Here is a 27382-nt window from a genome sequence, read left to right as displayed (position 1 = left end):
AAGCACGTCCAACTAGTAGGAGGCCCCGGGGCAGACCCAGAGCAAATATCGCATTTGGCCTGGGAACACCTTGGAATCCCCCAGGAGGAGCTTGAAAGTGTTGCTGGGAAGAGGGACGTCTGGAATACTACCCTGCTCAGCCTGCTGCCCCCCTCAACCCGGCCTTGGATAAAAATGGATGGATGGACAATGCACCTAACTGAATTAATGTCAGTTGCATTGTTTTATGGGCGTCCTGTGATGAGATGGTGCAAATATTTTTAATACATGTCTAATATCTTTCTAATACATTCACTTGTGTTGTCCTTGAACATAACTAAGACTAAAAGTGTAAAAAATAAATAAATAAATAACCTGTGTCAAATTATTCCAAGGGAAATCAAATTAGGATATGGCAATTTTTATTGTGGAAAAATGAAAAATTCTATTTGAAAAACAAACAACAACAACATTAACAACAACAACAACAAACAACTAAGCAGATTGAGCAGATTACTGCTTTCAGATATCCCCATTTTAGTTTGACAAAATAGAATTATTCAGCTGTGTCCTTTCCGCTCCGTTAGTGACTCCCACCGGTTGGTCGGTGCACAGTGAAGGTGACACCGACCTCCCACCGACACACCTTCCCGGTGGAGCTCTTTGCTGATAGGTGAACCGTTACGATTCAAGATGGCGGCGACATACGCACTAAATTGCCGGTTGGTTTTCAATACACAACAGTTCACTGGCACTAAACAGGCGAAAAATACACAAAAACATATTTGACTTTAATTTTTCTAAACCATCACAGTTAAGGACCAGCATGACCAGTTTGGCCATCTTCACACTGGTAAGTATATCTCACTCTGACATAATTAAAACAACACTGTACAAAAAACATGAAAGATATTCCACCTGCTATGGTGTTAGCTAGCCGTTAGCACCTTTATGCTGACTACAAAACAAGACCAGTTAATTCACTGAAAACTTTCTTTTCTTGAGAAAGGTCTGGTGAGCGAGACTACTGAAAACTGTACGAGGAAGAGAGTTAAGGCGAAAAGGGGAAACTTACCGAATGTAATATCTTAATATAAATATTTTAGGGGATTAAATCAGTAAGCACCTGTAATGTAACTCTATGAACTGCTAGCTAGCTAGCTAGCTGTTAGCTAGCTAACACTCCTGAGTTACCTGCTAGGACCAACATCAACAACCTGTAAACATCACCTTGCTTAAGAAAATTAATTAGATAATTTGAGGACATAATGCAGCATGTCTGAGAAACTAATTATTAATTTCTGGACTCAAATAACAATTCTTGTGCACAGATTATTTGAAAAATATCTGCCAGGCTCTGTGTATTCACCATTGATAGTAACGTTAGCCAAAATGATTTTATATTGCTTAAAACTGGGATTAATGAAGGGATTTGGCTACATTAACAAAATGTAAAAATGGGAATAGATTCACTATAAGCGCATGTGCAAAGTTGTTAGCCGAGTTGCCCTGTCTTCAGTGTATTATGGATCTGCTTATGGGCACTTTTAACTAACTGATATCAACAGTTTCATTAGCCCCGTTTGATAACCACAGCAGCTAATAAGTTATTGCATTCCTGGCCATAAACAAAAATGTTATATTAAAAAAAACGCTCACTCAGTACTCAGCTGCTGTCTTGTTCCTGTACTGGCACCGACTGTTTCTTTGAATTTGTCTTTGAGCCAGCAGGACTGGCTGTTTGCCTGACCAGCAGCAATGTTGCCATCAGCGCTGTCAGGCAAAGAGCCAACAACCTGCTGTAGCCTGGGGTGATGATGGCTCACAAATACACTGAAAGAAACAACAGATGCCAACTGGAAGAGGAGCGCAGTAAGCTACTGTCTCTGTAGTCTAATGCAATAGTTTTACTTTTGGTCCCTGGACCAAGGACTGCTATTTTTTCGAGTACTGTAGCCCACAAGCCTTTCGTCTGCCCAAGGCTACAGCATGGTAGGAGTTGGCCTCTGTACTGAGGCACAGCTTTTATCTCCTCCTCTGTTGGGGAAAGCCAGCAACATGGTGATTTAAACATAAGTTTCTGGGTTAGGGAGGAAGAGAGGAGTACTTTTTTGACCTTTGTGAGCTATGCAGGGTTTCGGGTCGTGGAAAAAAATACCCATTTGATATTTTAAATCTTTTTTTAATGTGATATATATTGAAAATAATTTTGTTCCCATGCTTAGTGAGGCACTGGCCACAGTACGGAGGAAGGTGGCTGTTTCTGCCCACACAGGAAAACCAAAGAAATACATCATCAGACTTCACTGTTTCCATTTGGAGGGAGGTTGTAGCCAGCAGTTTGTTAAGATAAAGTAAGATAAGTCTGGGGTGAAACCCTGTGTTATCTTTTTTTTATTGCCCAGATGTTTTTTCTTCTTATATTTTATAAAGATTTGATCTGGATTAACACATTTTTAACTGCATTTCACTGTCTAAAGAAAGTGGGATTCTATATTAATTCTAGTCAAGAATACCACTGATGGTTAACAGATGTATATTAGTAACAGTTAATGTTCATGCGTTAGCAAAATACAACATACACCCAATTCTCACAGCTGTGGTAACCATTCATATATGTAAAAAAGTAAAGTCATATTTCTGCTGCTTGGAGTGGTTCAGTTGAGTGGTTGGATGGTTATCGGTCCTCTAAAACAAGGCTGATGAGCTGAGATCAGCGAGTGCCGTTACTTAGGTCATAACCCACAGCTGAACATCAACTTTGACATGAAAGCACACAGAGAGAGAGGAGCTGAAGCGGCTTCAGAGCTCTATTTTTATGACACAGAAGGGCGTGCTGTAAACTTGTACATGAATGGAATCTTTTCAAACGCCTGCTAATGTTCTTCATGTGGCTGTAGTGTGAATGATCATCATCCAACATTGAACCGTCAGTGTGTGCTGTGAAACAAAAAGTGTGGCAGTTTCCACGCCTTGTGTGCTTTAACAGTGCTCCGTTGAACGACAGTATGCACCATTAACTCATAAAAATAGAGCTCTAACAGGGATGGTTTATCCCAAAATCAAAAATACATATTTTCCCTCTTATCTGTAGTGCTATTAATCAATCTAGCTTGTTTGATGTAAGTTGCAGAGTGTTCGAGATATCGGCTGTAGAGGTGTCTGCTTTCTCTTAAATATGACAGAATGAGATGGCACTCAGCTTGTGGTGCTCAAAGCCCCCAAAAATGCATTTGAAAAACTCAACAGCAATGTCTCTTTCTAGAAATCATGACACGTTTACTCAAGATAATCCACAGACCTTGTTGTGAGCAGTTTCATGTAGGAACTATTTTCTTTCTACCAAGCTACACCTGCCAACTGTGTCACCATGCAAAAGGAAGTGTGCCTCTTCTCATGGACGAGAGGCTCATGCTTGTGAGAGAGGCAAATATTATTGGCGTACTCCTCGGCTGAGCTGTAACTCTAGCTAGCTCAGTGGTGCAAGGTGAACTAGCAGTACATGCATGCTTTTTTCAGTGTGGTGATACAGTTTGCGGGTGTAGTGTAGTATAAACAAAATAGTTCCTACACGAAACTGCTCACAATACGGTCTGCAGATTATCTTGACCAACCAGGTCATGATTTCCAAAAAAAGACATTGTTGTTGAGTTTTTCAAATGTGTTTTTGGGGCTTTGAGCACCACAAGCTGAGTGCCATCTAGTTCCATTATATTTGAGAGAAGGCAGACATCTCCACAGCTGATATCTGCAACACTTGGCATCTCACACCAAAACAAACTACACTGATACTACAGGTGACTCTACAGGTAAGAGGAAAAATATGTCAGGGCTGCCCCCTGGAAGTCAGAGATTCGAATTATCAGTTGGAGACCCCTCAGTCGACTGAGATTGCTTAGAATAGCCTTAACTATATTCACAGTCACACAGAACATCCCACTTAACCCTGTTCAAACCCTCAAACTCTACATGGAAAACAAAGGAGGAATAGTCGAGTATTCATACTGAACAGCCAAATCTGATTCGACTAGCATAATTCTGATTCAGGTACAGCCCTAAAATATGCATTTTTGATTTGAGGGTGAACTGTCCCTTTTAAAGTTACAGTGTCAGCAGGAATATTTGACAGTTTAGAGAAATAATTTGTTTCTCAGTCAGTCAATCCATTAGATACACCCTTTTGTTAATGGACAGTCAGTCTAATATGTATTGTCTCGGTGGGGAGCAGTTTCTGTCTTCTCTGGAGGTGATTTTGCGAGGTGGAGCAGGGCAGGAATGGGACAACACCCCTGGGACCTGCTGCTCCTCCTCCCCATCTGAGGCAGGTCTCGTAGGAATGGGCTTCAGTAGTGGAGCTCCAGGACGGGATGAATGGGAAGGCAGGAGATTTCGAGGGAGGGCAAGAGGAGTGAGGAGGCCAGAGCCGGGTGTAACGGACCCGTTTAAATATGAATAGCCTCTCATTGTATGGAGGGCATATGCAGGGATGAAGACAGGGTGCTGTGGTTGGTGTCTTGGCATAACTGAAGAGTCTCTGCCACCCCAGTAGTAGTCCCTCTGCAGGGACTGGTGGTGTGTGCTGCTGGGGATATGCTGTTGCAGTTGGTTACTCTGAGCAGTGTAGGCTGAACGGTGAGCCAGGCCAAAGCGCAGCTTGATGGCCATTAATTCAGCGCTAAGCCTGGTATTTTCTTCTTTCAGGGCCATGAGATGAGTCTCCAGCACGTAGTCATTCATCCTCCTCTTCTCCCGCGACCGTTTGGCTGCCTCGTTGTTCTTACGACGTTTCTCCCAGTAGAGGGCGTCCTTCTTCTCCTCAGGTATGAACTCCCTTTTGCGGCGGGGGGGTCCCTTACGTGCCATTTCCTCTTCCACTGGTAAAATATCGCCGTCTTGGCGTCCATGAAATGGTGACGACAGGGACTCCATGGTAGATGAAAAGTGAGCGAGAACCAGCCGAGACCTGAAATCAAAAGGAATAGAGCAGAGTTTTTAACCTTGTGTGGGAGGTTGAGTAATCCAGGTACTTCCTTCTTGTATAATGGTAACCTTATCTGATTTGCGTTTTACCTCGTCTTATCTTGGTTTCTCTTTGAAAGCACCGTAGTATTTCTTGCACGTAATATCCACAGTTGAGAGCTGTGGGGAAAAGAATAATGAAAATTTAACAGTGGTTCATGTTGTCAAGTTTATTCCTTAAAAGAACAACAATACAATGACTGTCTGCAACTGAGTTTGTATTGAATGTCATTGTAAAAACATTAATTGTGTTGTGCTGAGATGATTAATATTGATGAGAACCTTAGATTATGAAAATATTTTTGATATTTACCTTGTTTTGTAAATTTATATCCACTTATATGTTTTTGTTAGTCATGTAAAGCCTATATATCCAAAGCACTCTCTTGCCAGTCTAGCACAAAACCATTAACAGGTACATCAGGCTGCGCGCATGTATCTTTTTTCTCTCCGAAAAGCTGTAGAGGCAGCTACAGCTCACCTAACAGTGTCTAGCGCCTCCGGCACTCAAACCCCCTTCCTGACCTCACTACACCTCCTACCTGTCTAGACCACATGAGAAAATGTGACAATGTGGAAACAAACACACAAAGAAGAATGTGTTTGATAATCAGTATACATTTACATACAGTTGTTTACAACAATGAGTTCATGCTTCAAAAATCATACCTAGTTCCATATTTTCAACAATAGCTACTGTGCTTCAATGTGCACCACAGGCTTTGGAGAGCTTGGGCAGATTTGTCTAATCTATCTAAAACATGAGATAAATGTAAATGTAACTTTCAACAATGGAGGAACCTCTCTGTTGCTGTTTTTGCAAAGTAATTAAAACTTTTATTGTGAAAATGAACATTTCTTGAATTTTATTTCGAGGTTTTCCTTGGCCAGAAAGTTGCTGATGACGTAGAATTTTGCTCCGTTAAGTGGAAAGATGATTAATTGAGAGCTTGTCATGTCGAAATTATATACTACAGTTTTCCACCAGTGAGTTCATTCCTTAGCTGTGTCTGACAACACTTTGTGTTTCTCACTTTATCTACCCCGTCTTCCTCTTTGATGGACCCAGTCACCACTTCCCCCTTCTCCATCTCTTTTATCTACTTGCCTCACTTCACTCTGAGCTTTTACTCTGCATAGTGGCAAAGAAAATGCAGTCAGTAAGGATCTGTCCATTCTGTTGCACAAGGCAGAAGGTAGAATCAAACAGGAAGATATTTTGAATAATCAGTCTGAGAGGAATACTGTCAGCTTTCAATATAGTCTCTGTCATTTGCGTGGGTTTGTGGGTGGTTTCATGGGAAGCATGCAAGAAGGATGAGCATTGTGCTGAAACCACAGCCGGCCCCCTCTGTGCGTGCAATCATACTCAGAAACACACACATGCCTTTCAACTCATTGATGTTTCCCTCACACTTTATTCTTGCAAACAACACTATGGCTGATAAATTCCTAATTCGACATTGTGCAGTACTTTTTACTAGCAGCTACGTGTGACACCTCATAAATGAGCTGCGAAATAAACTGTCACTAAGGTTGTCACACATGAGGAACCTATAAGCACAAACCATAACTCCACAGTCTATTACCTCAAAAATTACCATGCAGTGTCCTGTTTAATTGTTAGTTCTCATTTTTATTTCTGTTATTCACACTTCGAGCAACTTCTCAGCATTTTCACTGACCATGTAGTCATATGTTGACGTGCCAGTCAGGCTGAGACAGAAGCATCAAAACAAAAGTATCAAAGAGGCCATGCACCCTGTGTGCAGTGGTGAGAATGCGTGCATTAGGTTAAAAATAATCAAGCCTGTGCCCAGTGAGAAACGTAGGCCCAAAGCCTCTTTGTGTGTGTTTGTCTGTGTGAGAACATGCACACCTGCATACTTGTGTGCAACACAAAACGTTTTATACTCTGTGCTAGCAAACCCCAAAAAAGCAACAGCAGGAAGAGAAAAAACAATAATCATACAGGGAGATACAGAGAGAGAGAAAATGAAAAAAGAGAGGGTTCCTGAGTGAAATCTCTCTTGAGGCTGAGCCTGCTCACTACTCTGCTGCACATGTGCACCTGTTTCTTATTGACTAATTATAGCCAGCCTGCTTTTTAGTAAGGAACTCTCAAACTTCTTCTTTTTGAGTCTATCCGTTTTCTCATACCCCACCATCTGCTGTTGTGTTGCTGTGTACCCTGGCAGCTATTGTTAAAAAGAATACCCATAGGGGGAGAAATCGGTCAGTCCCTGTTTTGTGGCTTTCCACCTCGATGTACTTTGTTCCATGTCTCTGGTTAACTGCCATTGTGGAAATTAGAGTGCGTGAATGCTGCCTTGGGGGAATAAAGAATTTAGCCACAGGTCTTGGCTTGAATTGTCCGTTAACGCATAAATTCCTTGAAGGGCAGTGCTAATAACTTATAGCACCATCTCATTCCTGTACTCTTTGTATATTGTAAATGAAAAGCATCATAAAAACTTAACATTCACTTTTTTAAACTGATGACTATACATGGACACTAAACTGTGATTAAAGTATTTACGGCATCATGAAAAGAGGAAACAAATAGATGAAATATTCTCACCATCTATTCATAAAGTATGGTACTAAGCCATCAATGTTATCATGTATTAAAGGGTAACTTGGGTATTTTTCAGCCTGGATCTTATTTTGTCTTTGTGTCAAAGTGACTATTGTGAAGTAGGCTGCAGTGTAACCACTCAGAGCATGTATGCACCGTCACTTTATGTCCACAAAAAGTGTTTTTGTTGTTGTTGTTTTGACTTTTGTTGTTATTTGTAGTGTGTCTGAAAACATTATGGAGAGGATCATTATAGAGATAGACCATTTTGTTAAAGGGCAAGACCTTTTTTGTTTAACCAGGAACAGCCCTGAAATCTCTATCTGCAAACCCACCAGACTCCATTCTGATTACCAGTCATTTTAACGTGCATAGAGCCAGCATATTTTCACATCTAACTGAGTGAATTAAGGGCTTATTTCAACCAAACCTGTGTTGGTAATTGTTGGAACAGTAGAAAGAGCAACGAAGACAGTTTTGTGAATTATATTTTCTGTCACATTTGAGTGGAGTGTGTTTTACTGTGATACAATTTCTGTTTATTTAAACTGAGTACGTTGGGTTTTGTGATAGCGATGTCAGGGTTGTGTCTGGTTAAACAAAAACGATCTTACTGTGTGTTCATGTGGTGTCGTAATAATCAAAAAAACTAGTTCCTGACTGGGAAAATTCATGTGAATGCCCCCTCAAGTCTGAAAAACAACAGCTTTAAAAGTCTGCGAACACTTTGTCACACGACTTGCTGAGTTGATGTCATATTACACAGAAACATGGTGGACGAAAATAAATGTTTGGTTGATGATAAGAAACTTTTTGTTGATTCGTGTATTGCATAAATTTTTGGCTCACATTTACGGTAATTTAGGGTCAGGTTTTAACCATTAGCTGCTGTCTACTTAAAGTGACCTAGTTTAGCAAGTTAGGTTATTTACTATCAGCATTAACCCTCAGGCAAACCAATATTTTAGTGCTGTAAGGCAGTGCAGAAACAAAATCAGTAATATAAAGCTTCAATCATGTCTTCTAAATGAGCAATAAGATACAACACAGCAATCGTCTTTGTAGCACCCATGTTGTTTCCACATTGCGACTGAATAGCTCATGAACACACCGAAATTGGATGTACAACTTCCTAACTCAGGAAATGTGACCATCCGAGAATCATTTGAATGCAGCATTACTCTTTATGACACATGACCTGTGTCACATGACCTCTACGTGAAATTTTTTATATTGCACACTTGTTTGCAGTGCATTTTATATATTCTAGTCGAAACAATGGGTTTATCCTTGAATCAATAAAGGATTTTTAACTATATTCAGAGTGCCTTGGATGCATTTTTGGACTGCCTGTCTGTACCATGGACTTCTACACTGAGTGAGCTGACCAGTTGTTAGTTGTTGTTTTGTTATCAATAATCTGAAGCTGTCAGTGGCAAAAACAAGCACTTTTATTGGATGTAAGTTGTTGGCACACAATTGCCCATTAATTTTATATTGCAGCCTGTTTCCAATACTGTTGTCTTTATTTGGCACTTAGACACAAAAACATGGGAAAATAGGGTCCCGGTTGAAAAACACCAAAGTAGCCCTTTAATGGATGGGTGGACAGTATGTTATTTAAATCTAAATTCTGTGTTTTACTATTATACTGAGGTCTAGTGCAAGATTCCTCCTCATACCCAGTAATCTATAACATACTGTAGGAGGACGATTAATACTTTGGGTTCCTTTGCACTCAAAACCACCCATTTGATATGAGATGTATTGAAAGGTCTTGATATTAACGCATCAGTCAGACAGGTGCGAGATGGTTGTTTAATTTAAAACAGGCCAAACTCCTTGAAATAGCAAATAACGTTCGTAGCTTTCATAGAGTATGGACCGAGAGCATGTGTTTTTCTCAGTTTGAATACATGCGGCTGCTGCACACAGCATGATCATATATAGAAAAACACAGCTTCTCATGTGGTGTTTGCACCCCTTCACAATCTCGGGCTTTGTACATGTGTGTTGTGCAACCAGGACCCAAAATATACTGTATAAAAGTTTCTGTTTGATAATTCATAACTGACTGACCAAAAGAGTAGAACTACCTGTGTGGTGCAGTGCAGTACAATAGCACTGCAATAGACACCATCTTGTTTTAAATGTTTACTTAAAAAATGTCGCTGTATTTGGCAACGCTTTAGTTCTCTGTATGTTGACTCAACTCTGTGATGTTGTGTTAAATATTAGTGTATATTAAAAGGTACTGTTGATATTTCTTCCACCTCTCATGTATGCACGATAGTCAAACATTACTGTATTCATGTATGACGTAACACCTATGTGACACAAACTGAACGCCATAAGCTTAATAACGGATTTATTGCAGTATGTTCTGCAAGATAACATCATAGCAGTGAAGTATTTCTACTTTTTTTTTTTAATTATTTAATTATTTTTTTTAATTTTTTTTTTTTTTTTTTTTTGATCACTCAGTGGAAAATTGACAGCAAAGAAATCAAATTTACATGACGCAGACTTTTGTGTCAGGAGCTTTGTCTTGTATCATCATTCCACACAATAATTTCCATAATTTAAGATCATGTTTCAGGTGTAATTCAAAACAATCATGAGTCAAGGACATTTAAAATCTCCCGTTATCCTAATTGATTTTACATATTGTTACAATTTTAGTAAAACATCCCTTCCCTTGTACCAGATAACAAAATAATATTTCAAGTTTCCATATTGTGAAAAACTATTACGCTATTTTTATTGCATGTATATTTGAAAAGTTTGGTTATTTAATCCAAGCTTTGCTCAATTCATAAAAATATTATAAGTATTTTACAGTAAGGACTGTTATAGTAGAAACACACCATGTACAAAACTGTCCTCCTACATTATCTTGATATTTACAAGGTAGTAACACTTCCTCTTCCTCAAACAATTCTTGACAGATAATAGGGCAACATTCTGCTAATATATTCTGAATTAATTGATTTTATGTCTTTTTTGATGATATATAAAAAACACATGAACAGCTGAAAAGTTTGTATTTTAACAAAGTGAAAATAGTTTGATGATTCCAAAGGTTTATCGAGTTGACCACCAATTTCACAGCGTACAACACTGGGGTGATGAGCTGCGATGAGCACAAGACGATTTAAGTATACGTGTAAAACATCTTTTCTTTGGTCACTAACACCTAAACCATTTCCTCCCCTGAATCCATCAGCTGTTCACATGCATGGTACAAACAATTTTAGACGTGAAAATGAGCTCAGGGCCTTACCTTTAATTCCTGTGTGCAGAAAGTCCACTGTTGCAGAGGTGCCAACAACCCAATTCAGAGTTATCACACTCTCACCATACACAACTTAGAGCACTCCTTTGAGACTGCGTCATAAGATAGATGCATGTATAAACAGAGGGGGGCTCATAATGTCTTTACTCTCTCTCCTTCTTTGCTTTCTCTGGCTCTTTGTGCTGTTTTCCTGTCTTTAACTGACGACTGTCCACCTCTGTTGTCACATGAAAAGTGTCTGACTGCTGCTTTCAATCTTGATAGTGTTGTGGTCTTGGTGGCATGCCCACACAGGGGTCTTACAATGGTGTCAGTTTCAAGCAGACATATTTTCTCTATTGTATACTATGATTGCAGAAGGATATGCATCTAATACCCCAGAATATGGTAATACACCAGTATATCATGAAGTAAATCCATGCTATTTGTTTTGTGTTTGCAGTATGTTGCTTCATGATAGTTTTTATAACATTTAATTACATGTTACATCCACACAGACTTTTACAGTACATGTCAGGTGCTTACCTGATGCCTTATCCAGAAAGACTTAGTCGTAGCAGTAGTAGCAGGAGCAACAGTAAGAGTAGCAGAAGCAGCAGTAGTATACGAGACAAAGCCTCACGCAGGGAAAAGCTATCACCAGTTACGTGTCTCTCAGGTATTTACAGTAAATCATAACTGAGATGAGTAAAGTGAAGTGACTGATATTTTTCTTTGAGTGTTAAATAAATCTTTGGCACCTCAGATTCACAGAAAAAGAGAAGTGTTTGTCACTTATCAGATGTCGTAGTGCAGACTACTTGTCTGCACATTAAATGTCCTCGACTGATCTGCCCTTTGCACTACCACTTTTAGAACCACTTGTTCTACATTATAGTAAGACAAGTTAACTTTGGCTGGAAATTTAACCTCAACCCCCATTTTTATGCAGAGACGCCATTACGTGTAGACAACTAAGATTTTTGTTTCCTGTTGCGATGAGCTGAAGATGTTAATGTTGTGAAATATGCACCAGAGGACCATGTGGATGAGAAAATGCTTTATTGTTGTCATATGTCGCAGTGTAACCTGTACGTCTACAAAGTCATTTTCAAGCTCCAGTATTTGAACCAGACATCTGCGCATGTTGAGACTTCTTTTTAATCTAGATGTCAAGGATGGATGAAACTGTGACAAAAAGTCTTGTCAAAACCAGAATGTGTTGCATAATTGTTTAAATGCAGCACTATTTTCAATTTAACAAATCAGAAAATATGCATAGTATAAACATCTAGGACTGTCATGATATTAAAAATAAATTTAGTTCCACCTCATGTTTTCTATAGGCAAGAATCAGTGTGAATGTTACATTAATCTAAATAACAGTTGCTTGTTTGCCTTTCTTACCTAACAAAAAACACATATTAAAAAGGCAGAAACAGATTTAAAACATGTACATTTTTTAGGAAACTACTGTTTGAGCTGTGCATGTCACTCTCCATCAGTGTTGTGTTGTAGCGCACTCTGCTGGTGGCCTCAGGAACATGGCCTAACAGTCAGTGGGGGGACCGTCTGCTATGAGGTCACTACAGAATATGGTCAGAGGTCAGTGACATGATAACCACTGACGATGAATACGTATTAAACAGCTCTTTTGTTTCAACAGCAATGAACATTACATTTAAAAATGATACCATAAAAACAATAAGAAACTGAACTTAGAATGAAAAGTGAAACTTTTGTAAGAAGGCCTGCCAGGCAGCTAAACCTTATTGTAATGATTCATCAGCCTGGACTACTTTATAAGATAACTTTAGACTGATGGCAGCAGTGACGAGACTTTCATGACGGATTTTCCCAGCAGAAGTAAAGCAGTTAGATGGTTTGACCACAGTGTTGCCATCATTTGCACCAATGTTGTATGCGTAGATGTAGATTTCGGGGGGGGGGTGGATACATCCCCCTCAATAAAAACATGAATGTAGCAGAGGACTTTTGTGTGTAAAAATTCATCTGAATGCAGAAAGGTCAAAATTTTCTGGCGGAGGACCCCCAAACCCCTTGTTTCAAATGTACCACCACAATGTGGAAACGGTACCTACATCCTTGGCTGCATGCAGCCTCCTATATGGATAAAGGCTTAAATTAACATAACCTGCATGAATGAACATTAAATAGGTAGGAAATTACTTTTTTTTTTTTTTAAATCATAGTGGCATTTTTCATTTTATTTTATTTTTTTTCCAAATACCATTGAGAACTTACTGATCTTTTTTTTTTTTTTAAAGATATTTTTTGGGCATTTTTTGCCTTTAATTGACAGGACAGTTAAGTGTGAGAGGGGGAGAGAGAGGGGATGACATGCAGCAAAGGGCCACAGGCTGGACTCGAACCTGCTCGAACCACTGCGGCTGCTGTACCACTAAGCCACCGACGCCCCAAGAACTTACTGATCTTTAAAATATCATTAATTACTCTTGTAGTCACTCAACATGTTCCTGAGAGCTATGACATAAGCTATCAACATAGCAAAGGTGTATTTTTATTTTTTTATTTTATTTATTTGAAGGTAGGCTACAGATGGCACGAGGAACCATCTGGTTGCAGGCAGTTAATACCTGTACTGATACCCTGATTTTAACAAAATGTAAGCACAAAAGAGTGGCCTGATGCAGTGCTGGAGGATGATGTCTCATGCAGAGCTGCTAAGCCTACAAATAGACGGTTCAACGTTTAGTTTTCCATTAAATCACAGGCTGCTGGGAAATCACGCAGTGGGGATAAAAAAGGGAAATACCGCCTCAACAAGCACCCAGTTTCACAGGCTCAGCCTCTGATGATTTCACCGCAGATTAACTGTAAAAAAATCCCAAAGAAACAAACGTTTCAACGTTTGTCTCTAATATATCAAATCATGACAAAAAAGACCTGTGATGACTTTTTGTATGTTATATTTATTACTTGTATATATCAAAGTATCATTTATAAAAGATTTGAAATGAGCTGCGTTATTATTCCTGTGAGTTGGTGAAAGGTTTCGAGGTTCTCTGACAGCACTGATCCGTGCGTGCCATGCAGTGTAACCACTAATAGAAAGACCAGAGAGACATATATCAAACCACAGAAAATCACACAGTATATCAACAGTGTAGGCTGCATTAAAATATTCTCTATGTCGTCTATATTCCGGGAAATATAGCCCACGCGTATTAGTAACCCTCATTTTTCCTGTTTTCATTATGACCAATCTCACTGAAAGGCCTTCCTTGGTGACATGCTGTCAAAATCTGATGCATATGTGGTATTCATTTGTAATTTAAAACCCACAGATGTTTGCATTTTTACAAGACATAAATGAATAAAAAAATAGGACAGTAAATGTTGTTTTGTAATAAACGTCGTGACAGTCAAACTGTCCTGTTAGCGTCCATCAGGACTGAGGTGCACCCCGAGGTGAGACATCCCCGCCGGTGCACTGCTTAATCGGCCCTTGAATCCTACCTGACGGTCTGCCTCCACACCGAGACCGTGGCCTTGTCTCTCCTGTATGTAGAGAGGCAGGCCGCGGTAGACGGCCGGTGGGGCCAGGTAGGAGGACCGCCAAGGCAGCAGAAAATTATTGCACACTGCCGAGTGATTCAGACTGGGCAGCAGCCAATTTCTAGGAGGGTATGACAGAATGGAGGCATGGTGGAGTGTGTCAGACGTGGGCAGAAACGCTGGCATGGATGACGCAGGGTGATCGGAGGAGCTGTGAATGTCATCGCTGGAGGAGACATGTCGCTGAGCATCCGTCTCTGCCTCTGCTGACCTCCCGGTTTCTAAAGCTGCTCGGGGAGAGAGGACACGGGGCCCGGAGAGGGGGGAGATGCCTTGTTGTGTGCTGCAGTTTTGAGAACTCTGTGGATGAAAGTCCCCCCTAGTTGAGCTAAAGCAAGGGATCTTGGCCTCAAAAGGGTGGATGGGGGTGTCTTGTTGCCTCACACCCAGGACAGAGCCTGGGTTGCTGCTGTTGCCCCAGCGTACCGGCTGAAAGAGGGCTGGAGAGTGACTCGATATGGAGGGCAGAGCAGAAACAGATGCAGTGGATGTTGCACACGCAGAGTCAGCTTTGCTCTTTTCTGCACTCAGGCTGCTGTGATACTGCAGGCTGAGCACCTGAGCCCGCAGCTGTGCGTTCTCCTCAGTCAGAGCCAGCAGCTGACTCTCCAGCATCAGGTCGCTCAGCCTCCTCTTCTCCCTGGACCGCTTGGCCGCCTCGTTGTTCTTCTGACGCTTATCCCAGTAGATGGCATCTTTCCTGTCAGAGGGGATCATCTCCCTCTTGCGGCGAGTAGCGGGTCCTACGTGTCTGCTGTAAGCCCGTAAACGCAGGAGACGGCGAGCCAGCACGGAGGACCGGGTCACCGGGAAGAGGGTTGCAGTGTCTGGATCAGGCTCCATGTAGCTGCTGCTTTCGACCGAGGAGGAGGGCTGGCACGGAGCTGCTGCCCCGGGGCGGTTAAGGCTCCTCAAGCTGGACATGGCACCAGACTGGGGGCAATCAGAAGTTTAATTCAGACAGCTTTTAATTTATATATATATATATATATATATATATATATAAAGACTATCTCTCCATCTATCTAAAAGAAGGTGTTTGAATCTGCTTCTTCCCTTATAACTGATTATCAATATAGTAAATATGATTAAAACTCTACTTGAATCCATGCAGTGGCTGATATGAACTAAATAAACTGGTAATTTTGAGATAGCTTATTTGATGAAAATAGCCCACTGTATGTCTCCTTTTAGGCTTTACTTTATTATTAAGATTTTAGCTTATGCACTGAGCTCATGAAATGATTAATTGAAAGATTATACAACCTAATAAGCAGGCAAAATAAGCAGCCATAACATTCATTGCTCAATCAGTGTTAATGCATTAGTAATAATACTGAAAGAAAATGACCATGCCCATTAAAGAAGCAAATCTGCACATACTTTTAAAACAAAAGTACATTTTGCATTAAATTTAAACTAAAATTGTACTTGAGTAAAGTTTTGACTGCAGGATTTGCACATATTGTGGAGTATTTTGCATTTTTATAGGCTACTTAAAGGATCTAAATATTTCTACCACCACTTAAATCATTATTTTCGGTTAACAAAAAAACCCCAAAAAGCAATAAAGTGTCGTAAGATTTTTTTAAAGACATAATTACAATTACAACCTAACCTCAAAGTGGGTAGATTGATTAATAGCATAAATGTTCAGTCTTCCACAAACCAAGTCAAAGCTGACTGTGTTACGCCGCACTGACCTGAATGACAAGATGACACCTGTGGGATGATTTAGGATCAGCTTTGACAGAGACTCCTGTAAATCTGCAACACACAGTAGCGCACAGTTTGACGCAGCACTTAGATAATATACCTGACTATATGAAAAACTTCGAGGATGTTTTTAATGTTAAGAGGCTGCGCTTACCTGTCAATCACAATCAGCGCTGCTGGAGAGAGGAGAGCTGCTGGGCGGCGCGCGCATATACTGAATGCACGCAGCCAATCACTTTGCGTCCTCGTGCTGTCTGTTTAATACGGTGGAAACTGATCAACGGAAGTCCAAGACAACAGTTTTGGTTACGATCAGACCAACAGGTGATACTGAAATGAGTCACTTTGGATCAACTGCCCTACTTATTGTTCTTGTGAATACATGCACATTGATTGCTGCAGAACAGCGCACTTATGCAACCGTATCCACTAAGCTTTATTTATATAGCTGTAGCAGACGTCACATGAGGGGTTGCATGAAAGCGTGAACTTAATAACTTGTAAAATGAATAAATAAAGAGAGAGAGGGAACTCAGAATACCTGCAATTTAAAACTGAATTTAAATGTTGTTGATGTTGTTAGGGATATTTATTTTAAACAAAGATCATTTGGACAATGATTTAACAGTTTGTACCATAAAACATTGGTATCCTTAACAGTTGCTGTCAATGTATCTACCATGCTCTATCAATAACTTTTTCCATTTCATTTGGGAAAATTGTTTTCATTGAATCTGAATGCCCAACTGTAGCCTTAATTTTGCTTCTGTAACTCCTCCCAATAGCACATTACTTCAAAATATGCCCACAATGAAGTTTATGGAGTGATGAATGAATCAGTCTATTTAGACTGACCTGTTTATACACCATACACTATTGACTAGGGATGCACGATGATATCGGCACGTCATCTGTATTGGCCGATATTGGCTTTAACATGAACTATCAGAATTGCCCCGCATGCTTTTTCTTATTTTGCACAATTAATAAATATTACATACATTGAAAAGCATTGTATTTCATGTCTCCATCTGAAGTTAGGTGGGGAAAAAGTGGATATGTCGATATTGGTAGTAATCGGCCAAATATGTTGTTATTTATCGGCATACTGGATATCAGCAAAAAATCCAATATCATCCATCCCTGCTACACTGCTCAAAAAATGAAGGGAACACTTATATCACACATCAGATTTTGGCAAATTATTCTAGTTGAAAATCTTTACTGATGTCCATTGTGTAATTTGTTGAGAACAAAATGACATCAGTCAGTGGAAACCAAAATCATCAACCCATCTCATCTGTGAAGAGAGGAATTGCGCTGCACGGTGCTGGGCTGTGAGCACAGGTCCCTCTAGAGGATGTCAGGCCCTCATGCCACCCTCATGGAGTCTGTTTCTGACAGCGTGGTCAGAAACACGCACACCAGTAGCCTGCTGGAGGTCATTTTGTAGGGTACTGACAGTGCTCCTCCGGTTCCTCCTCACACAAAGGAGCAGATACCAGTCCTGCTGCTGGGTTGATGCCCTTCTGTGGCCCTGTCCAGCTCTCCTCCTGTAATGGCTGGTCTCCTGGTATCTCCTTCATGCTCTTGAGACTATGCTGGGAGACACAGCAAACCTTCTTGCGACCACATGTATGGATGTGCCATCCTGGAGGAGCTGGACAACCTATGCAACCTGATTGGACTGCAGACACCACCTCATGCTACCAGTAGTGACAAGGACACAAGCAGAACACAAAGCTAGAGAAGAATCAGTCAGAAAGGATAAGGAGAGAGCAACTGTCTGTGGCCACCACATGTACATAAAACCATTCCCTTTTTGGAGAAGCAAAAGCAAGACAACACCCCAAAAAGGGAATGGTTTTATGTACATGTGGCCACCACATGTACATAAAACCATCACTTTAATTTGCACCAAAGCAGAAACTGAAAATGGTTCACAATCACAGTGGACAGATTGATATCCCTGAAGTTTAACTGACTTGGTGTTCTACTGTGATGATTAAGTGTTCCCCTAAATTTCTTGGGCAGTGTATTTACACTGTACATGAGCTGTTACCATCAGGCAGAAGATAGAGAGTGCCAGCCCTCCAAACCAATTGTGCACGCAGTTCATGTGTGCCTACCAGTATTGCACTGTTGAACAAACTGTGAAAAAAAATAACTGAACCTTTATGTGTGTGGATGCAGCACCATATGATATGTAGAGCCATTTCGTGATATGTTGTGCATATCCAGGTCCATAATAATGAAGAGGTACCCTGTTGTTGATCTTTGTTTTTGGTGATGTTGATGTTACTGTTGTCTATTTATTTATCTGAATTGTTTTACGGTACACAATGAATTTCCGACAGGACTAATAAATATCTATGTTTTTATGTCTGTCCCACTGTCAGTGGATATATGATTTTGCCAAAATTTAAGGTAATGTGCTGCATTCTTGATTTTCAAGATTTTTGAGATCAACAAATGACTTAAAGAGTCATCATTAGTCAAACACAATTTGCATTTCTTTGACGCCACTTAATTTTGTACTTAATGTGAAAAAGTATGCAGATATTTTTACATTTGTTTGGTGGTGCATTTTCCAGTTTGTGAAGGAAACTTTTGCTCACATAGGTTCATTAAGACTACTCCAAATCTCTTTGTTTAGACAATTGAGACATGTGCCCAAACAGCACTTCTGAGAGTTTATATCGGCCTTAAAACTAAAGGGCTACTCTCAGCCACATGTGCTGACAGTAATGCTGACATGTTATGCTAAATATTGTGTGTGCTCATGTTAACATGCTATCATGCTAAACATACCATAACCTTACATGTTAATGTGCTAAGGTATGTGACAGGAGTGCCATGTATTCAGTTAGCACATTAACATGCCCAACAGACTAATGTTTACAGTGAGCATTTAAATATGAAGAAGCTAATATGGTAAACATCTTTAAACTTTAAATTTTTTGGCCCATGTGGTAAGACTCTCAGTTTTTCATCCATCCAACAGTTTTATCTGGGGTGTAATGAACATGTGAGGCTCACAAGGTGCCAATGGTGCAACAGAAAATGAGTGCTGACTTGCCTGAAGCTGTATAGCTGATATTGCACACAAAAATCATACATCTATTTTAATTTTTCTCAACTATTTTATGATTTAATGCCTAGGTCTTGCTTTCCCCGTCCATTTTCACTGGTCCAGACACCATACACTAAATCCTTAGATGGCGTATCAGCCTCTGGGATCTTCGGTCCTTGCATTTTTTCTATTTGAATGTCCTGTTGCCTGGAATTCTTACACACTACAACTTATATCCTCAACCTCTGCCTTCCTCACCTCCTCAGTAACAGTCTGGATGTACAAGACAGGACCAAACTGCAAACCTGCCCACCTCTCAAGACCTTACAAGTCCAGGTCAATACAAGAAGCCTCCACCACCAGAAGCTCGGATCAGCCTCTTCTATCTTGGCCTTCTCCCATTTCAACTGATTTCATTTTGAAGAGAGACAGCTGGGCATGAAAAAAGCTTCTTGCCGCAAGTGGTTAAGACACAACTTAACGGCACAACAACACAAAACAGTGTCACTAAAATGGAAAATCCACACCACATTGTACATGATCACCCTTCTGCAGTTTGAGCAGAAGATTTCACAGTGGTTTGCTGAGCGTGGGGGCTGTCGAGATCAGGAAGGGGAGGGATATCCTCTTATCTATCAGCTCTGCGTTTTTCGAAAACTCCAGCAGATTTTTCTTTCTGACTCACTGTAACCACATACGCCACAGTCACCCATGTTCCAACAGTCAGGTTGGTCTTTCAGTAAAAGTTAGCTGCCAGATTTTTAAAGAGGCACGAACATATCATCTTTTATTGATTCCTGCTGATGAGTCTGATGGCCTTGATGAGAAGTTAGCAGAAACATGGTCACACATAAACACACAAACAGGAAGGACACAGAGTTAACACAACCTTGTGGCAGAAACAACAAGGTGTGTTTATGAAAGTTATGCCATCAAGTAAAAATATCAAATGATACAACCGGGGGATGATTACTAAATACAGGACTACTACACTATGTTATTTCACTTGATTTGATGTACTCAGCTTTGATTGACTGTACTACTCAGTACTGACTGGATCTGCTGGATGACTCATTGTTACTGTTCAAATGAACATGTTCAGAAAGCATTGTGGCATATCATGGTAGGCCTGCATAATTTTTACCGCTGCCACTTTCTCTTTGTGTGGCAACACCCACATCCTGACTGCATGTTGCAGATGATTTCTCTCTAAGTGGATGATTTATCTTAAACAGTATTATGTCCTCTTGGTTTTATAATGACACAGTGACCAGTTTAGTTAACACTTCTGTCTGAGAGGGATTCACACGGCCTGTCTCGTTTTCGTTTCTCTTGTAAAGGAGATTGTCTGATTAACACCTGTCTGGTTATAGCTTTGTGTGTTACCTGAAATATACATGCAGTGGGCCGTCCTTGTCAGCCTTTGTTTAAGAATACAGTTGGTTTTAAATTATATTTTTCTTTTTGTTAGCAAAGCCTATGAAAAGCCTGAAACCAACAATGCGTTCCAGCCTGCTTGTGAAACTCAGCCTGTTTTTTCATTTGGAAGATATAAATCTTTAACATATAACAATTAAAACCCAAACAAAAAAAGCTACATACGGTAATTTCCTTATCAAGCTGGGTCCTGTAGTTTTAGCAAAAGTGTGTAAACAGGAGAAAGGAGTTCATTTGTTTCGGACTACTATCAGCTGCGGAGTAATACTAGGGCTGGATATTGGTCATAATTACCCAGTACCAAGTAATATTGAAACTTTTCCAGTCAAACGATATTAATGATATATACGGGTACTAGCTTGGGAGTTATTTAGGAATACTCTCAGAACAACTCTGAGCAACCAAGGGACAGAAACTTTTATCTTGGTCAGGAGGTGTGATTGACTCTTTCGTTGGGTATGATGCATTCTTGTAAAAGGTGTGAGTGGCTGCCCTTTTGTGAGACTGCAGTGTGGACATTCAGTGGAAATGAAATGAAGCGTGTCACATAATGAGACTGTGAAAGTGCTGTAATTGTTTGTGTGATCACTCTGCTGATCACTCTGCTGGTGGAAGGTTGAGACAGACCCAAGTGATCAGTGCTGCACCATTGCATTTCATCTCGTTGCCAGATATCTTGGTGTTGTGATCGCTTTCAATTCTGGCGTTATAGAGTTATCGCGTTGGTTGGGAGATGTGAGCACATCTCTAATGTTGATGACCATAAACATTATCCCTGCACGATCTAATCTGTAGCATTTCATTGACTCACTATCATTGAGTGTTGTTTTCTCCTTCCTCTTTATCTTTCCGCCATTTTCTCCTCTGCTTAAGAAACTGAAGCCTCTTAGTAGTCCTCCTCCTTACCACTGTTGGGAACGAACTTTTGAAATGTAATGGGTTACAGATTACTGGTTACCCTGTTAGAATTGTAATAAGTAACAAAACTATCTAAATTACTTCATCAAATGAATGTAATGTAATACATTTGATTACTTTTCCACCAAATGTTTTAAACTGGGCAATAAAGCTGAAAAGTTCTAGAAAAACTTAAGTACATAAAAGTTGTATCCAGATTTATCCCAATGGCTTTTACTGACTTGCATTGTCGGATAATGTGTCAAAAGAAGGCCTCCTGCATGACGTAAAGATGCAGAACAACAGAATGAATGTTATATTCTACATGTACGTTTTTTACAGAAATTATTTTGGATGTAACCCCTTTGTAATCGCCAGTATTTTGTTCAGTAACTGTAATTTAATAAAATATTATGTTTCCAGTAACTGTAACCAATTACAATTACATTCATTTTATAATTTAATTACATAACTGTCACATGTAACTCATTACTCCCCAACACTGCTCTTTACTCCTAATGGTTTTTCACCCAAGGAAGTCTTATAGGCACTAAGATTCTTTGTGAATAACATTTGTCTTTTCAGACAAATTCTTAGAAAGTGTCCTAATTCTAAGAATTTTCTTTGTCACCAGGAAGTGCACACTCTGTACTTGGAAACTTTGTGAATGCAGCCCCAGGAGTAGTGTTGTCACGATACCAAAATCTTTGTTTCGGTACCAATACCAATATGAATTTCGATACTTTTCGATACTCTTCGGTACTTTTCCTAAGGAAAAGTCCTTTTGGATACAAACCTTTAGAACAATAAATAGTAGGGGTGTAACGGTACCAAAAAAATCATGGTTCGGTCGTCATGGTTTGGTAACTCAAATGTTCCACCAAGTTTGTGTTGTCTCGTGTTGTCTCCCTTTGCGAGGCAGACTTTCTCTTGTCTTTTTTCACGTGCGCCAGCTGCGGATGTTGATACAGGTGTTGTCATACACACCACTTGTGCAATCTGTGCTCCAATAGGAACAAGAAAGGCGTTTGTGTGCATAAATGAGTAAAATAAATTAACTAAATTAATGAATTGAATCAATTTCAAAGTACCGGTATTTTCCAAATGCAGTATAGTACCGTTTGGAATACTCTAGTACCGCGGTACTATTTTAGTACCGGTATACCGTGCAACACTACCCAGGAGTTTTGTTTGGACCTGTCTGTCTCAGTCTTCAAAGACTCTTTTTCTGGTGTAGCCTTCATTGACACAATTCAGGCTATGGTTAACCTCAGTGTTGATGTCAAACTTTGAGGAAAGAAGGCTGCTGAAGCAGGGCAAGTGGTCAACATTTCAGGAGTGGTGTTGTCCACTTTTATGGTGGACTGGGTAGATGGCTGGTTGGGAGGAGGCTAACGATGCCTTGGCAAAGATATACAGGATGCCCTTGAGGTCTTCTGTGGAGTGTGCTGCCATGGCGTTGTCATCTGTGTACTGAAGCTCCAAGATGGTGCTGTTACTGACTTTACTCTTGGCTTTAAACCTATTAAGGTTAAAAAGCCTGCCATCAGTTCTGTACAGGATTGGGATCCCCTGGGGCAGCTCTTTGCCAATGAGGAATGGCAGCAATGAAGATGATGGGTGTGATGATGCATCAATATTTGACCCCCAAGTCCACACTGAAGGGTCGGACTCGGAGTCATAGCTGCTGTGGAGCACTGTGAAAGCCTCAGTCTTCTGATATATTTATAATGGCAGCTTTGTCTTGATAGTATGCTCACAGGGCCTGGTAGTCTACCATGTCAGTGGCCTTTGTGAGGTCTATGAAGGCCATATGTAAAGGCTGCATTTGTCTTTGGAGTTGGCATGCTGTGAATATCATGTCTGCTGTTCCTCTGGATGGGCTGAAGCCATGCTGTGATTTTGTGAGTGTTTAGTGGAAGCAGTCGGTTTGCGAGGACATGAAGTTTGTCGTTGTTGACAGGAGCGGGATGCTCCTTTAGCTTCCACGTTCAGCCTTGTTCCTCATTGTTGGTTTTGGTCTTCTCTTGGGATTTACTAAAATAAGAAAAATAATTAATACCACCAGACCATCCTCTAATTTTGTGACATATTGTCATGCTGGCATCCTACAATTTATGATTGAATTGTCGACAATGAATGATAGTATCTGAGCTGTTATATAAAAGAAGCAGCTTAGGATTAACCAGATGCATTCAATATCATTTGATTTGAACAGTACCAGTCAGAAAATGTCATAACAGTACTTAAGTGTCCCTCAGATATGCCCTTCACAGTTTTATCATTACTGACATGTTTCAGTGCACCCACACATCTCACTGAGCATTGGATGCCACTTTGCTCAGTTGTCAAGTCACCAATGATGAGGTGACTCATCATTGGAGGTTAGTCTAATTACTTTGTATTCTGTAAACTTTGCGGTTATGTCATCCCCACTCCTCACAGACAAACACACTCCCACCCAAAAGCCACAATGCTCTACTTTCAACGAGCCGCTGTACAGTGAAGCTCTTCTTCAATGTAAATACCACTGCTTTTGTTTTGGCTTTATCTTAACCTATTTAAAATCTGCTTGAATGTCATGTTAAACTCTATGTTTAACAATCTTTTCAAGGGAGGTATTGGTGTGATTTTTTTTTATGGTGGGGGGTTCTGATGACCTGATTCCTGCTTCTTCACGGCTGAGCAGTTAACCACTATTTACAGGAAGTTGAGTTGAGGGTATCGCCTCCCCATACTCATCTACAGTGTGACTTTTGCACATTGCTACTTGAAAACCTCGCAGTAGTAATGTAGGTCCCTGAGAAATAAGAGCAGTGAGAAGCTTCCCACAGCTCAGGGCTTTCTCACACTCATTACAGTGACGTTAGGGGTGGCCTGAGGGTCATGCGCAGCTGAGATCCTGTGAGATACAGAATAAGATGAGAACAAACATGCTCACATTATACATGCAGTGGAAACTTCGCCTGTACTGTATTTAAGACTGTGTGATAAATTGCAGAGATAATGTAAGTATCCGTTTGAGGGTGGGTCTTGCCAAACTGAGGTTTCCATTGTTGAGTTTAAGGTTTGTATAAAGTGATAATAATGATGCAGTTAAAATAGACATTTTACTGTGCTTATTAGTGCTTTGTCGTGTGGCAGGCAACAGGCACTGTAAGTGAAAGAAAGGAGTTAAATAATAATAAAAATGTCTGGAGTCCAGCACAGTGAGTTCCTGTATATAACCATCATGACCTCAAGAAATGAGTCTGTTATTGTACACTTCTGACATGTAGTGTCTCTGTTACTGCAGAGGGCATTGCGTTTTTAAACTGTATCAGGTTTAGCACTTTGTTCATTCTTAGATTTGGTTATGAACAAAACATGAGGAAGTGGAAGTTAAAGTTCTCATCTCCTCTTGTGTTGGTCTCACTGACTGTTGATGCTGCGGTAAGAATGTGAATCTTAAGTAGATGTGACAGGGGAATGTTTTTTTAATAGATATAATCAGTGACATCTTTGTCAATTGGCCAGTTCTAAGAATTTAAGAGGTGAAGAAATAAGCTGGAAATGTTACCAATGTTGCCAGCGCTTGGTTCCTCTTCATAGCTGGCCTCATTAACCAGCGATGTAAGATGATCTATCACTGTTTTTGACTTAACGGTTTCTTACTTTACTACCACCTGAGACGCAGCTTATATGAATTTATGTTTAAGCTGTAAGAAATTCAGATGTAGTCTTTCTTAAAACATTATACACGTGTCTGGTAATTTCTGTAATCTTTCCCCCTGCCCATGGTTGCTGTGAAGCGATCTCTTCCCACTCTGATTCCAGTGTAAGTGATCAGGAGGCAAAATCCACAGTCCGTTTTGGAAGATACCAAGGGCGTAGGTTTGGTTGCAACATTGGAGGGGACACATGAAACTGGGGCTTTGGGGATTTTGAGCATCCAAAACTTGATTTTCTTCATTCTGCTGACTGTTAATGCACCAGTCTGAGCTTTTTCAGCATCAGTTTATGGTGTAAATGTCTTGGATTTTGTCAAAATAAAAGTCTTCTTTAGAGGATGTACCCTTACAACCCCACACAAATCTACACCTATGGAAGATACCCTCTTGATATGACTCAGACTGCTGCTGAAGCCTCATATTAGCTTTATCTAAACTTTTTAAACTGTATTTTTGCACAGAATGAGAACTGTGGATTTTGTCCCCCGTGCTAGAAAGGGATTTCTTATCAGCCAGTATGGAGAGGAGGAACAGTTACAGTGACAAATGTTTTAATGTACATATCTGAATGGTTTAAAAATAGACTGATGCATTCATTTATTTTTCAGATTTTTGCTTTAATATATCATTTTAAATGTATTTTACTTTATTTTTTAGCTTGGATTTATTATCATTTGAATTAGATTGTATCGGTGATGCTCTCTTGATCCTCTCTCTTCAAATTTGCAGAGTAGAAATTTAACAAGAACCCACAGGCCCAAAGTCACCACTCTCCTATGTGTTATTGGTTGTGGGGTTTGGCAGCCCTGATGGGCAACGGTTAAACTGTGGTGGAACAGTCTTGCCTATTGACTGTCATTGTTTGTGGAGGCCTAAGAGCACTCGTGCCACACCATCGGCACATCCCTCTAACCACTCTGCTACACAGCCCAGCTGTAAAAATAGATAGGAAAGATCGCCCAAGATATGCACACGCACCCCACATACACACACATATAAGACATAAGATACACACACCTTCAGGTGTTGATATGTGGCATTCGTGGGGGCGACCTCACTTACATGGGGAGAGAAATGAGACAAAGAGATATGAAACCACAAATAGTACATTTAACTGACGTTGAGTGAACATACAAATTCAGTGAGCTGCCTTTTGTTCAGGGCTGCCATTGTTGTCAAATTCACCCTTTTTGACCTTCATCTGATGGTTTAACTGCAGTGAGAGCTTACCTCCACCAGGTGGCATTAGATTCATGAAGAAGGCAGAGGGGTCAGCTACAGCCCTTCAAAAATAATACATGGCTTGACTTTTATCCAAAGACAAAACTAGTTTGGATAAAATCAGCCACATGAAAAATACTGATACATACATTGGTGTTTTCTTAACTGAGTGACTGCACAGACTGAAGAAGACAAGAAAATAAATGTCCGTTCTTGTGACTAATATTAATGACAAACTTTCATTTGATTTTTTTAAATTATTGTTTAATTTTAATCTGAAAGTATGATAAATTTCAAACTAGAGGCCGAGCCACACTTAATTCTTAGTGGGATTTTTTTTACGTGGTATTATATGAATGAAACTGTGAATATGATTGAATGTCAGTTATGTATAAATTACCATTTTTGTTTGTTTTCAGAAGCCACTGTCAGTTAGGTTGAGGGCATTTGCTTATTTAAACCACAACTATTCAGCCACTGTAGCAATTAAGCATGCACTCTAGACTGGATGTAAGGCTTATTTACTGTTTTGATTATATATACAATATTATAATGATAATAATGTATATACTAGATAGATAGATTCTTTATTGTCATTGTGTATTATACGCGAAACTTTGGAGCAGTCCAGTTTGCAACATATAAATCTGTACACATGCACCAACACTCACCTGCTTGTCACATCATTCTCACGACCACGTACACATTCATATCTATATTTTTAAGAGAAATGATAAATGAAAAACAGTCACATACAACAGTTATTGCACAGAGTCCATTATGGCACCTTGGGTGGGTGGCTTGTGTGAGAAAGGACAAAAAAATGAAATGAGAACACCGAGGAGTCTGGTGTTGCTATGCATGTACAGTCTGAGTTC

General features: G+C 40.1%; 2 protein-coding genes across 2 annotated transcripts; both read right to left on the bottom strand.

Moving 5' to 3' along the window:
- Positions 1-3873: 3873 nt before the first annotated feature.
- Positions 3874-10993, bottom strand: nfil3-4 (nuclear factor, interleukin 3 regulated, member 4). Its single transcript, XM_050055395.1, has 3 exons — positions 10860-10993; positions 5050-5118; positions 3874-4942 (listed from the first exon to the last, which is right to left on the bottom strand). Exon 3 carries the CDS (start codon positions 4906-4908, stop codon positions 4174-4176), a length of 735 nt encoding a protein of 244 aa, XP_049911352.1. The 5' UTR covers positions 4909-4942; positions 5050-5118; positions 10860-10993; the 3' UTR covers positions 3874-4173.
- Positions 10994-13955: 2962 nt separating this feature from the next.
- On the bottom strand, positions 13956-16333 carry si:dkey-172o19.2 (transcription factor atf-2). Its single transcript, XM_050055287.1, has 3 exons — positions 16321-16333; positions 16154-16217; positions 13956-15383 (listed from the first exon to the last, which is right to left on the bottom strand). Exon 3 carries the CDS (start codon positions 15372-15374, stop codon positions 14271-14273), a length of 1104 nt encoding a protein of 367 aa, XP_049911244.1. The 5' UTR covers positions 15375-15383; positions 16154-16217; positions 16321-16333; the 3' UTR covers positions 13956-14270.
- Positions 16334-27382: the final 11049 nt, after the last annotated feature.

The sequence above is a fragment of the Epinephelus moara genome, chromosome 10 (assembly GCF_006386435.1).
Source record: "Epinephelus moara isolate mb chromosome 10, YSFRI_EMoa_1.0, whole genome shotgun sequence".
Lineage (NCBI taxonomy): Eukaryota > Metazoa > Chordata > Actinopteri > Perciformes > Serranidae > Epinephelus > Epinephelus moara.
The sequence above is the reverse complement of the archived record's forward strand: the minus strand, read 5'-3'. Positions and strand labels throughout refer to the sequence as shown.

Coding starts and splice junctions, on each gene's coding strand:
- nfil3-4 (XM_050055395.1), bottom strand. CDS start 4,908: ATGGAGTCCCTGTCGTCACCATTTCATGGACGCCAAGACGGCGATATT.
- si:dkey-172o19.2 (XM_050055287.1), bottom strand. CDS start 15,374: ATGTCCAGCTTGAGGAGCCTTAACCGCCCCGGGGCAGCAGCTCCGTGC.